Genomic DNA, 14,240 nt, shown 5'->3' on the forward strand with positions numbered 1-14,240 from the left:
GGGTGGCGGAGATGAGACAGGCAAGCAAGGCCTGGGATCTTAAAATATGCCTGGAGAGAGGGCGGGTGCCAACTATTTGAAATGTTCCCAAAGCAAGAGGTGGACCTAATCTAAGCTGCTAAATCTGCATCCCTCACAACACGTGAAATGAAATTAGAGGCGGTGGGAGCCAAGATGAGGGCTTCTCAGAGGAGATCAGGTTTGGAACTTGGGACGACCACAGAGAGGAGGACTCCTGGGTGAGCTCCGTGTGCGTGTGCATGTGCATGTGTGCATGTGTGTGCTGGGCTGTGCACGCTCCTTTTCTGCATTTCACTCCCTGCCGTCCTGCAGAGTCGTCCTGCTCCTCTCCCAAGCCTGGCCCTCCCACACCAAGGAGAAGTTCCCTTCCCTGAACCACAGGCTCTGGGAGTCCGGAGTAGCAATGGACCCTAAAGTTCACCAGGTATGATCCTCTGTCAAAGTAAAACCCCCAGGGCAGTAGGTCTCCAGTTTGGGTGAGTGTGTGTATCATTTGGAAGAAAAATGCAGATCCCTGGGTCCTGCCCCTAATTTTTTCATTCTCTTAAGACTAGGATGGGGCCTGGGAATATGTACTTTGCTCTCAAACAGTCATTTCAGAAGCACAGATTTTTGTAACTTTTCATCAGTTTCAACTCAAATGCCATTTGCTTTAAAAAGGCCTGTTCTTATTACCATCCACCGAAAGCAGCCTCCGCCCCATCACTTTCGATCCCATTATCTCTTCTTATTCCCTTAGAGCACCTGTCCCTCCTGGGTCTGATCTCATTTGCTTATTGACTGTGTCCCCCACAAAGACCATAAGCTCCAGGAGGGCGGGGACCTTGCCTTTGGACATCTCTGTGCCCCATGCTCACCGCTATGCCTGCCATATAATAGTTCAGTACATACTTGCTGAGTGAGTGACTTGGGCCTGATTTTTTAAACAGGGAGGGGACTTCAGCTGCCACTCTGTTCCAGTCATGACTGGGGATTTTGGAAGCTGACATCATCCTGGGGGAAAGGCTTAGGATGTCACCGGACCTCCCTTCCTCACTCTCCCGCCAGCTCTTCCCTCACACAGCTCTCCAGCACAGAGACACAGCCTCAGTGGAGTGGCATCACAGTCACAAAGAGCCCACAGAAGAAGGTGGCTTTTCGGGGTCTCACAGTCCAGCCTGGAGAAGAGGTCCAGGCTGGAAAGCATCACCCCCACAGGACTCGCCACCCTTGCACAAGCGGCACGTGGGATGGTGCCACGCTGGGCCTCTCCACTCCCCAGAGGGAGTGTGGCCAGGCCTGTTTGTTCTGCGGGGGGATCCCCCAGAGACCAGGGCTTTGGTTTTGCAGGTGTTGCATCTGAGGCCCCAGGTCACAGCCTACAAACCAGAGCACGCTCCCCTGCTCTGGTTTCTCATGCCTTTACTGAGCATCCGCCCTTTGCTGCTGGAGAGGCTGAAACGCTTGTCGTCACCACTGCCCCTCAGGCTTCAGAGGAGGGGCCCTGCTCTTATTTGCCCTCCAGTGTGGGCAGCTCCTCCTGAAGCCCTCACGGCCCAGCCCAGACCAGGCTGCAGTTTCTGACAGAACTCCCCTGAAGCTTTAGAGACCACGTGAGGGACAATCCCAAGGGGAAAGAGTGGCTCTCAGGGCCAGGGCCAGACCCCTCCCTGTGGGCTCCCTCACAGCTTCTTAGGTGAGATCTGGACCCATCAGTGGGTCATAACATCAATTTACTGGGTTTCCAACCAGCAAAAAGCAAATATCAGAGTGTGTTTAAGGAAGCAAAGGTAGAAGTTTTGTGACACTTTGTTTAAAGTATGAGTGTGTGCACATGACACTGTGACATGTAATATTTTCCCATGGGTCGTGGTCCAAACCACATGAGAAATAGTCTTTTTTTTTTTTTGGTCTAGTTTTTTAATACACTTTATTCTTTTAGAGCAGTTTCATGTTCACAACAGAATTGAGCAGAAAAAGAGTTCGCACATAGCCCTCCCCACCCACACATATATACTCCCCTACCCTCAACATTCCTCATCAATGTGGCATATTTGGTACAATCAATGAACCCACATGGGCACATTATTATCAACCAAAGTCCATAGTTTACATTAGGGTTCACTCTTGATGTTGTACATTCTATGGGCTTTAACAAATGCATAATGACATGTAGCCACCACTATAGCATCATACAGAATAATTTCATTGCCCTAAAAATCCCCTGTGCTCCATCTATTCATCCCTACCCCCCTCCCTCCCTCCCCCCAGACCCCTGGAAACCACGATCTTTTTATTGTTCCTGTAGCTTTGCCTTTTCCAGAATGTCATTTGGTTGGAATCGTACAGTTTGTAGCCTTTTCAGACTGGCTCCCACAGCTGCCAGGGCCAAGAGCACCACCCTGCCATGCAGAGAACTGACTGGGTGCCTTGGACTGTCACCCCCTGCGTCAGGTGATCAGGGGGCAAATGGCTCATCCTCAGAGTAGTCAAAGCCCCTTCCATCTCCTCCCCAGAAGGAGTCCACATCATGCTTCACACTAGTGAGTGCTGTCCACCTGCAGGAAAGGGCAGCAAAGGGGCTGACCAATCTCACCTGGTGCACAGGACTGTCTAGTTGGATGATTTAAGGCAGCTGCAGTGAGGTGATGGGGAATTATAACATGAACTTAAAACATTTTTTTCACAATTAAAGGAAGGAAACTAGAAATAAATAAAACACAAGTCCCATAAAATGCTGTGGTTCTTGGAGCAGAGGTTACTTATACCTAATGAACGAGGTTCTACTCCCCACCCCAGAGGAGAGGTGGGCTCAGGCAGCACCTGAGACAGGAGACTGAATCTGTCCTAGGGCGCAAAAGGAAGTCATCACAAGACAAGGAGAGTCCTCCTTCAGACTCCTAAGTACCGTGCATGGCCCAGAAAGGACAAGAGTGGGAAAGGCGTGCCACAGAAAGGGTTTCACAGAGCAGTTCATCCTTTAATTTTCCTCTTGCTTCGAGGAGTCCTGCTATGATAAACACATTCCATTAATAGACATTACTGGTCCATTTAAGAAATAGCAGATGCATTATTAATGTTGCTCCAATACAGTCAACAGGAAGAAGGAAGCCCGTCTCTGTGGGGAGCATTTCCGAGTCCATCAGCATCTCTGTGACCCACAGTAATTGATGGGTGGTTACTTGTTACTCGTGAGTGTGACCAGGGGAAAAACTCCACTGAGATATCACTTCAGAAGAGTAAACTGTCCCATTAAAAAAAAAAAAGTAAACTATCAAACGCTGGTCCCATGGGCACTGAGAAGGACAAAGATTCAAACTCCAGTCAACCAAGCCCACAGAGCAGCGCCAGCTCCAACAGGGAACGTGGAAGGGAAAGCTCGTCTCGTTCCTGCTCCTGCTCCCTGCACGGGTTTCCTTCCCCACGGGCTCCACGCCCTGGCTCTCATCCATCCCCGAGTTCACAGGACCATGGCAGTGATGAAATGAGAGCAAGTGGGACATCCTTGTAAGAAACATGAGTGGCTGGGGCTCCCCCGGCTCCTTGTACTCAATCCTTCTAGATTCTTATTCTTTACTGCAGTCACTGTCCCCGCCTGCCTTTCTGGCCTCACAGTCCCCATGACGCACACCGGCCTCAGGGGAATGGGCTGACACCCGTGATCATACCCTGCACTTTTCAACCCCCATGCCTTTGCTCAGGCCAGACTCTCCTCGGTACTTCCTGTCTTCAAGGCTCAGCTCACAGGGGTCTGTCTCCTTCATGGAGGCCTCCTGGGTCCCTCTCCTTCTCTAAATTCCCAAAGAACAGGATCTGCACGTTTCAGGGAGTTACAGCAGGGCACCTCGCTCCTAGGTCATACAGGGCTGAGAGGGCAGAAATGACTTTACCACTCGGCACCACGGGCTGATGTGAGGTAGGTGGTCACCCATGGGAGGGCTGGGGGGACAAGGAGGAGGGAGGGAAGGTTGATTCCTGGTCACCCTGCCTCTACCCACATTTGAAGTGTCAAGAGAAGAGTGACTAAGCCTTTATTTTTGAGTGTATATTTCTAGAAGATTTCAACAGAGATAATTCTACCAGAGCATTATGTTAAATTTGTCTCTGGAAGTACCTTCTGAGTCATGAAGACTCCGAGACCGTGCTGAGGGCCGCCCCTTGACTAAGTGTCATCAGATGAACAAGCCCTGCTCTCATACCTAGCTTCTCACAGGGTGTGGCTCTTGCACCAAAACATCACCTGGTGCTTTCCCAAAAAGCAGATTCCCAGGCCCAAGCCGGGCTCGAGCGTCAGTGCCTTTAGCAGGTGGGGCTGGCAACCCACCGAGGAGCTGAGCTCCACCCGTGCCTCCTCCGCCAGCGACGAAGTCTGTCAGCCTCCCCCCGGCCCGGGCTGCCACTCACCCCCGCCCTGCCCACTCACTAATGAAGCTTCTGTGGGAAAACATGAGACCTGGAGATTCTACCTTAAACTAGCGGCCTGCGGCCTCAGGCAACTTGTTTCCTCCTCGAAAGCAGCTAATGCCGCCCAGGCTGATCTTAAGACTAGGTGTAAAGGTATAAAGCCTCGGGGAGGACACGTGCTTTTATTAAATGGCCCAGGGTATATAGAATAGGTCTGGGAAGCTGGATGGAAAAAATGCTACATATTTATTTTTACTACACTTCATCTGAAATTTAACATTTCCTGCAATTATGAATGTAGGCAACAAACCATAGGAGTATTAGCAGTACCTGCATCTTAACGCCAACAGAAATTACAGATACTTTCCCATCACATTACAGCTATCACAGATACCTCAAAATGCATGTTAAGTTCGTCACTACTTTGAAAGAAGCAGTTATTACACCTGCTGCTTTCATGCGTTAATAAAACAGCACATGTATCTCTAGATCATAAAATTTTTCTAATATTCTGATCATGTGTTTCAATATAATTGGTTCTTCATAAACTTATATATATTTAAAAACAAGCTGATGGATGGAAAGATGAAAATATACATGATCAAGCAAGCAGAGTAAAATGTTAATGGAAGAAGCCAGGTGTTCACTGTGAAATTCAATTTTTCTTATGCTTGAACATTTTCACAATACAATGTTGGGAAATAATCTGAGAAAGGGTCCCTGGACTTCACCAGACTGCCAAAGAACCGAGACACACACAAAAGTTAGAAGCCTCTGACCTAGAGGTACTAGTGCCCTTCACTAGCAAATCCACTGGTGAGTTCTTCGTCCAGGAGGCAAAGGACCCAAGTCCCAGTGTAGAAACCCAGGAGTTAGGCTGGTCGCCTTTTCCTAGACTAGGAAATCTAAAAGGTCTGCAGAACTGAAGTGGGCCAGTGTGTCTTCTCCCATTCCAGCAGTCCAACCTCAGTCTCAGACCTCACCACTCTAAAGACAGGAAAGATTAACCCACAGTAGGACACTAGTCAAACCCAGGAATCCAAGGCCAAGAGCTTGAAAACCGCCAACACCCTGATCAGGGCTGGCCCAGGCCCCCTTGCCAGGCCCTGGAGAGACGAGGCATCGCTAGAAGGAAGACGTCACACCTGTAACCCCCTGACTGCTCTGCCCCGGGACCGAGGCTGGCTATAGGGTCCTAGGAGAATCCTGGCCTCACGTGGGGGGTGGGGGGAAGCTGAGCCTCCAGCTGGCTCCCCCGGAGGCTGGCACTGTGGTCTTGTTTTCTTTGTGATACTCAGGAAGAGTTCCTCTTTGAGAGAGACCACCAGCAGCAATGAGGACGGCTGCTAAACACCCATCAGCAACTCTGCACGACCCAGTCCCCCTATTCTGGAGCACACACTGCTCCCTAATTCTTTCTAAGTCAAATCACCCTTACTTGCCCTGAGACTCCTAAGTTCAGAGGGAAAAAACGCACCTCTTCTATCCCAGAAGATAGTGCAGTTCAGACAGGGCTAAAGAGAAAACACCGGGGCTACCTTTTAACCAGACAAGAAAGAAAAAGTAAAGCATAGAGGGAAAAAAAAATCTCATCTCGTGGGAAAATACACAGTCTTGCTAACAATCAAAAAGAAGTAATCTATCAGGGGGAGGTTAGGGCTACCAACCCCGCGTTTAGAAGCAGTGTTTTGTCTCTGACACCGGCTCCCTGAAAATGATCACAAATGGGAGAATATATGATCCTATTTATGTAAAACACACACACACACGAACAAAACCCCAAAACCTATGTACTTGTCTGTGTACCTATGTGAATATTTACCAAAGCACACAATATGGCCTGGAAGGATATGTGCTAAACCAGGACGCGTCAGCTTCTAAAGGGGGACAAGGCTGTGACTGAGGCAAGTTTTCACTCTTTCCTCTGATTTTACCATGAATGCATCTATGTGTTACATATGTATTTTTCAAAGTGTCCTTGCACTAAGCAAAACAAAATCAACTGCAGTTGAGAATTGTGTTTAGGTGCCTCCAGCTACCTCCTGAATTCTGATATTTGAACAACTGCTCCTCCTGGAGTGATGCAGATTCCCTCGATCCCATTCACTAGATCTGTCCTTAGTTATGGTCAAATTCTGGCACAATTACAAGGTTATAATTGTGGCTAGGAGACCCCAAAATACCTGAAGCCTGATCTTAAGCAAATATCCCTCCTTGTAAAGGCATGAGAGACGGTGTGCCTGGAAAAATACACTAGTGCAGATAATTTTAGACCGCCAGGCTCGGCTGAATGGAATGCCCCTTTCTCAAAATCTAATCAGGCCTAAACAGTTTGACCAATGTAGATCTTCCCATCTGCTTATTTCACCCCTCAACAGTCCAGTTCACAGTTCAGATGTTACCGAGAGAGAAAAAGTTTATCTGAATCAGCTCTCACCAGCCTGTAACAAGGGAAATGAGAACAGAGAAACCACAAGGGGCACTTTTCCCCACGCTCGTGTCCAGCTGGCCCCATCTTAGTCCCTTCCTGGCCAGGACGGCGGCCCTGTGACGTGACCCACTGTCCTGTGATCTACGCAAGCTTTGGCACTTACTGCTCCCAGGCAGAGGAGGGTGCAGAGGAAATGGGAAAGGCCTGGCACCAGAGAGGCATCTTTTAGAAGACAGACGAGGCTTTGGCTCAAGCCACAGCACACGGATTTGCACAATCTAACCGTGTCTCCATTTAAGTCTCTTCCTCCTCACAGACTGGCCCTTTATGAAGTCTCCTGACTACAGCGGCACTGGTCTAACACCAGTCAGATCACATCAGCTCAGTCAGTCAGTAGCTCCTAGATGGTCAATGGAAGGCTTCATCGTTACAATGGGAGTGGGGTCTTACTGGCAATAAAAAGAAGTATAAAAGCAGGGGTTGCAAGTCCCCTATAATAATGAAAACTTGGACACACCTCCTGAGCCCAGCAACAGGGAAACATCTGAGCAAACTCATCTCTTTCTTTCCCTTCAAAGCGTAACTCAGAGATACTGCAGGTTCAGTTCCAGAGCATCGCAATGAAGCAAGCATCACAATACAGCGAGTCCCACGAACGTTCTGATTACCCAGCGCACGGAGAAGTTACGCTCACACTGTAGTCTGGTCATGAGCAGCAGCACTGTCTAAAACAACAGTGTACAGACCTTAATTAAACATACAAAACAAAAAACCAATTATGGTAGTAACATCAAAGATCACAGATTATCAAATACCATATGATATCACTTATGTGGCATCTAAAAAAAAAAGACAGACAAACTTATTTATAAAACAGAAAGAGACTCATAGACATAGAAAACGAACTTATGGTTGCCGGGGGGAGAGGGTGGGAAGGGGTAAATTGGGAGTTTGGGATTTGCAGATACTGACTGGTATATATAAAACAGATAAACAAGTTTATTTTGTATAGCACAGGGAACTATATTCGATATCTTGTAGTAGCTTACGGTGAAAAAGAATAAGAAAACGAATATATGTATATTCATGTATGACCGAAGCATTGTGCTGTACACCAGAAATTGGCACAACATTGTAAACTGACTATACCTCAACTAAAAAAAAAAATCACAGATTATCGTAACAAACATAATGAGAAAGTCTGAAATCCTGCAAGGATTATCAAAATGTGACAGAGACACGAAGTGAGCAAACGCTGTTTGAAAAATGGCACTGATGGACTTGCTCCACACTAGGTTGCCACAAACCTTCAATTTGTGAAAAATACAGCATCTGCAAAACGCAATAAAGCAAAGCATAATAAAACGAGGTCTGCTTGTGAGAGGAGAAGCCTGTGGCAGCAATGGACAACAGAGCGGGTAACAGAGGAGTCAAAACAGAAAGGAACTCATGAAACCAATGAAGCAGGTGGCTGCCCACCAACAGGAAGGCTGATCATGCGGGACTGGAAGGAGAGGGGCTCCATGAGAGGTGGGGGAACCCCAACTGAGCCCCAGTAATGCCCGGAGGGCAGGCAGACGAGGGTATGCAAAGCTCCCATGAAAGTCAGGCAGAGTTAACTTCTCAAAGCTCTACAAAAACCGGTCAAAGAAATAAGGGCGGCGGGAGGGGGGAATATATAAATATCAGAAAGACTCCGAAGTACCATTATGGGCAGATAGGAATTTCTCCTTAGAAAATTCGAGAGAATCAATAGACAAGCTATTAAAAAATAAAAGAGTCCAGTAAAGTAGCAGATAAGATAAACATTCAAAACAACCAACTTTTCTAAATACAAACTCTGTATAAATCAGTCAAGGGGAAAAAAGGTATTTTTCACAGTAGCAATAAAAAATATAAATGCAAAATATAATACAGCTAGAAACTGAAGTCTTTGTAAACTAAGACCTCTCTGAAGAAAATTACAAAATCTCGTTGTAGTGTGTTTTTAAAAATCTCAGCAAGTGGACATTTAAACTAAAACACCAAAGGGTTTCTTTTGGGAATCTGAAAAACTGATATTAAGAATTACCTAAAAAAAAATACAATCAATGATTTGAATGAAAATGACCTAACAGATATCAAAATTTACTGCAAAGTTAAAATGAAAACTAGCATCAAAAACAGAATACCATTTTCTACACTGATCAGATTAGCAAAATAGCTAAAATCTGAGGGTGCCCAGTGGTGGCAAAGGCACTTACGTATATTCTAAGTGGGCGTATACACCAGCAAAAACTTTTTTGGAAGTTAAGTTACATCCTATATGGAAATTTTAAATGCACATAACCTTTGAGCCAGTAATTGTGCAGGGAAGTTAACCATCAATATACTTGAAAAGCACACCAGGATACCTGTTTAAAGATTATCATCACACCTTTTCGTTGTAATAAAAAAAAGAAATGGAAGCAATCTAAATATCCACCTGTAGGGACTTGTGTAAATTCTGACATATCCACATATAACACAGTAAATTATGGAGCAGTTAAAGAGAAAGGGGTAGACATGCAGGTGCTGGTGTTGAAGGATCTTCCTAAAGTCTATGAGATGAAAAAGCCAGGGCAGAACACTACAATCTAATTCCACTAAAAAGTTTACGCTGGTGTGTACACAGGAGTATTCTGAAGGAAAACCTGAAAAACCATTAACCATGGTTGCTTTTGGAAAGAGGCATTAGAGGTGAGAAAGAAGGAGGAGACTTACTTTTCATGCTTTAGACCCCTATGTGCTGTTTTGAATTTATCATTTGTATAAAGTTAAAAAAAAAATGTGGTTCCTTCAACTGTAGTACTGGTACAGGAACAAACAGATCAGTGGGATGAAACTAAATGTCCAAGATATTTTTATATATATACACACACATATATTAAATATATACCATCTATGAATTTCATGAATGGTTTCAGCAAAACTTCAAATCATCAGTAAACATTTCAATAAATGATACAGACAACCGTGATTCATTTAGAATAAGACAGTTAGACTCAAGGTCATCAAGGAAACGGAAACCACTCCAGATATTTTAAACAGAAAGTGACTTAATACTGGGAGTTCAGTTTCAAATTTGTTGGGAGGGCTGGAAAATAAAAATGGGAGGGCTGGTGTTGCCCAGAGGTCAGGGGATGCAGGAAGCCACCACCTGGGCCAGAGCCCAGACCCACCAGAGCCCAGACCCACCACGCTGCCGCTTGGCGGCCCGCCCTCATCTGCTGCCACCTCGCTGCCAGAATCAGGAGAAAGCCCTCTCCCATCTCTCCTCCTTTCCGTCTCATGCAAGTGCCTCTCGCTGCAAAAGCTAACCAGAGCCCACTGCAAGCGGGTCTGGGAAGTGGCTAAAGCCTTCCAGCCCCTGCAGTACGTTCGGGGAGAGCGAGGATAAGCAGGGGAGATGATGAACTATTTCAACAAGTGGTGCTGTAAAAATCAGTTATGCTTCTGGGGAAAAAAAAAAAACCTCAGGTTAAATTTCCTAATTCACACCTTATATACACCTAAATTTCAGGAAAAAATTAAAATTTTAAAGAAATAATAATGAAACCACCTGAATTAGACATAGACTACCGAGGGATTTCTACATTGTATACTCCTGCACCATTTAATTTTTTGCACTGACTTTTATAACCTACAAAAACAAAGACTGTGCCACTGTAGGGCTGGGAATGGAGTGACGTGGTCAAGTTTTAACAGCATGGGGCATATAAATTAAATAACATAAGATACTAAGAGCAAAACCAGCCTGCAACTAGGCCCTAATCTCTGTGCCCCCAACTCCCAGGCCAGGTCCCACGCCCTCCTGCGAACAAGCCCACTCTCCTGAGGCCAGCACTCACTAAGGGTTGGAGGTCCCCGAGCAGCTCCCTAAGCAGGAAGCCAGGTGAGGGCAGCACGGGGTGTTAAACAGACACGTTCAGACACAACAGAAGTGACGCTTCGGAACACAGTCCCGGTCTTCTTTCCCCCCTTGTTCCTGTTTGGTGACCTTTGTTTTTCTACCCTTTATATTTGCTTTGGAGGTGCTTTTTTGTGGCCTTACTTGAAATAACAAGCCATATCTGAGGACCTAAAACTGCCAAACCAGAAACTGCTTTCAACCACTGCCCCCTAAGATGTACTTCATGGAATGGTATTTTGAGAGGTGTTACCAGAAACAGCAGGAAAAAAGCACTCTTAGGCAGATATGGTTGAGAAATGCTGTATAACCTCCTCTTGGCGAAAAAAAATCACAAAGTATATCATATTTACTTACGAAAGGTGCTTCTGTAAAGAAAACAGTGTAACTTTATTTAATACCAAATGCTTCCCCGGTTTCTTTTTTGCACAATACACAGACACTTTGGGGACAATGTATGGTTTTAAAACAACATTCCACAATCTGTTAGCTCCTGCTCTCCATCACCCTAAAGGAAAAGCAGCCAGTATGACACCAGGTCTCCAGAAGTTCAGGGACAGGCAGATACTCTCCCACCAGATGAAGAAGCCGGTCCTAATTTTCTTCATCGAGCAGGCTCTCTGACTTCAGCTGGTCCTTCCTTATGCTCTCCAAGTTCAGCTGTTGGTATTTTCTTTTAAAAAAGCCACACTAAAACGAAGGAGGGAAGCCTGATTACAGGCCTGAGATACCTGTTTTAGAAAATCACTTCTCCGGTTGTTGCCAAGATGGCCCCTGTTTCTCATGCTCCCTCTGAATCTCTCCTGATAATCCAATCCTTCGAGACCTTTCCACAAGCTTTTCCTGGTGCTCAGTCCCCAGTCAGAAGAGATCTTCCACCTTCCTCTGAACCCCCAGAGCACTTTAATCTTTTTAACCTAATTAGTTCTGCAAAGTGCTGCAGTTTCAGCTGTACTGGGTCTATTTATGTAAAAGTGCTCAGCCTACCAGGCTGAGGACAGAAGGGGCTTAAGCACAGCCTCCCACATCAGGAAACGCAGAATCGAGTGGGAAGAGAAATAATGACAGGACAGCGTGACGACTGCCGGCTGGAAGGGTTTCTAGAGGGCAGCTCAGAGGAAAAGCATGGAACTTGGCTCAGAGGACTCAGGAATCTCCAGGGCTGAGTTTTAGGGGGAGAGTGTGAGCCAGAGGGAAAGAGGGAACAGGCACGGGAGGTGGGTGTAGGGAGCCTGACGGCAAGCACAGAGACACGAACCTACTTAGCTCAATGTACTTGGAGAAAAAAGCAAGAACTTATGGGTGGAAGCCAGAGAGTGGAGGGTCTTGGAAAGCAGTGAAAGAGTCTGAACACTAAAGCAGGGGAAGGAAAGGATTTAAACAGGAGAACGATGGCCAGATCTGTTTTGGGAAAATCTCTTCAATTAGATCTTTATCTTTCTCATACAGAAACTCTCTTACTTATTTGTCTCAACAGGTATGCGGGTGAAGGAAGAGGGAAAAGTGGCCCCCAGGCCAGGGTAGCTGCTGGAAGTCAGGGGCTGGAGGTCCTAAGGAGAACTGGGCCCAACACCAGAGCCTTTATGACCATAAGTGGAACTGACCTTGACTAGGATGACTACAATCACGATCAAAACCAGAAGGCCACCAACACTGCTTTTAATGATGAGAGGCAGGGAATATGCCTCCTCATCTTTCAGGAAGATGACAGTGATCTGGAACAAGATAAAAAGATCATCCAATAAATCGGGTAAGGCCAAATGAGAAAATAATTCTACATGTTATTTTAAGGAGCAAAATATGAGAACCTGGCAGCATTCAGTGTATTGATCAAGGCTGATGACACTAAAGCAAAAGCTAAACATCGTCTGATGCAGCATCTAAAATTATCTAATGAGATTTCTGGTTTCCAGTTCCATATGTAAAGAGCTTGGAAGTCACCACTCCATGCTAACAGGTAAAGAGCTGAAAAGACTGAAAAATCAACAACTCTTCTTGGATCCATACGAAAGGAGGACACAAGGGAAACTGCTGCCCCCGAGTGGAGAGACAGTCAGGTGAACACAGAGCAGAGGGTCGCCACACCTGGGCAGGAAACCTGAACTACAAGGGAGGGATCGCTGGATACTGCTGACAACTCTGGGGCTTACAAACTCCAGGGAACCCGTCACTGGGGTGAGGTTTACCTCCAGGGGCTTAACCAGGTTCCCCATTAAACACTGGAGGAAAAAAAAACCATTCGTGCTTCCCGCAGGAGAAGGGAAAAAGGAATCATTTTGAAATAAGCCAGAGAACTCTGTTCAGGACAAGGCCTGCCCTCAAGGGAAACTAGTTAACCACAGTCTAACCTGCTGGGTATTAGCAGAGCCTAACTGTCCTGGGGGAAGGGAAGTACCTAATTCAAGCCCACTCTAGCCATCCTAAGGGTATTGTTTTGCTGTTCTGTTTTTGGAAGAAAAAAAAAACAGAAATAGCTGTACTGGTCACAGTGCAGAGGCACAGGCTTATTAAGAGACTGAGACCTAATCACAGAATGATGGAACACTTCCCTCCCGGCACCTCACCATGTTACTGAAGGTCTATTTACAGCAGCTCCTTTTACTTAATACATCATGTCCAGCTTTCAGACCAGGAATTAAAACAATTACAATGAATATGCTAAGGGCTCTCATGGATAAAGTAGACAGCACGCAAGAACAAAGACAAGGAACATGCATACGGGCAATGTAAGCGGAGAGATGGAAATCCTAACAAAGAACCAAAAAGAAATCCTAGAGATAAAAAAAAAAAAAAGCCATAATAGAAATAAAGAATGCCTTTGACATGCTCACTAGGAAACTGGAACCGGCTGAGAAAAAAATCTCTGAGCTACATGTATCAACAGAGCCCTCGAAAGCAAAGAGAACAAATACTGAAGGAAAAAAACAAAACAAAAAAACACCAAAAAACCAGAGCACAGGAAAATTATCCTATGACCAAAATACTTTATAGAAACTATTTTAGTCTCTTATCTAGAAGAGCTAAGTCTGCCAGGAGGCTGTGACCTTCTGTTATGGAGTCTCTGACAGTTTAACAGAGAGTCCCAAAGAATTAAGGTCTCTAGGTTATAGAGACTTGGGGAGGAAGGTACAGCTCAGTGGTAGAGTCCATCTTGGCATGCACGAGGTCCTGGGTTCAATCTCCAGTACCTCTGGTAAATAAATAAATAAACCTAATTACCTTCCCCCCACAAAAAAAGACCTGAAAAAATTTTAAAAATAAAATAATTTGGGGGGACGGTATAGCTCAAGTGGTAGAGCACATGCTTTGCATGCATGAGGTCCTGGGTTCAATCCCCAGCACCTCCTCTGAAAATAAGTAAATAAACCTAATTACCTCCCCTCCAAAAGAAAACTGAAGGAAAAAAAAAAAAGACTACATGAAATTAAAAAAAATAAGAACACTGAGAGACAGAAAATCAAGACTCCACATCCAGCT

The 14,240-nt window shown here is 45.6% G+C and overlaps 1 protein-coding gene and 1 non-coding gene across 3 annotated transcripts in view; one reads left to right on the plus strand and one right to left on the minus strand.

Moving 5' to 3' along the window:
* Nucleotides 1–11,111: 11,111 nt before the first annotated feature.
* The window catches only part of ITGAE (integrin subunit alpha E), a 50,326-nt gene continuing 47,197 nt past the window's right edge, over nt 11,112–14,240 (minus strand). Inside the window, exons 30-31 of one of the 2 annotated variants that reach the window (XM_031469536.2) lie at nt 12,368–12,478; nt 11,112–11,453 (exon numbers count right to left, since the gene is read on the minus strand). In XM_031469536.2, coding sequence (XP_031325396.2) covers nt 11,358–11,453; nt 12,368–12,478 — 207 coding nt within the window. In that variant the 3' untranslated portion in view covers nt 11,112–11,357. The remainder of the gene's footprint in view (nt 11,454–12,367; nt 12,479–14,240) is intronic. The other variant, XM_064495042.1, reaches the window with a different exon arrangement.
* On the plus strand, nt 14,037–14,110 carry TRNAA-UGC (transfer RNA alanine (anticodon UGC)). The gene has a single exon. It is a non-coding gene; the product is annotated as a tRNA-Ala (tRNA).

The sequence above is a fragment of the Camelus dromedarius genome, chromosome 16, assembly GCF_036321535.1.
Source record: "Camelus dromedarius isolate mCamDro1 chromosome 16, mCamDro1.pat, whole genome shotgun sequence".
Classification (NCBI taxonomy): Eukaryota; Metazoa; Chordata; class Mammalia; order Artiodactyla; family Camelidae; genus Camelus; species Camelus dromedarius.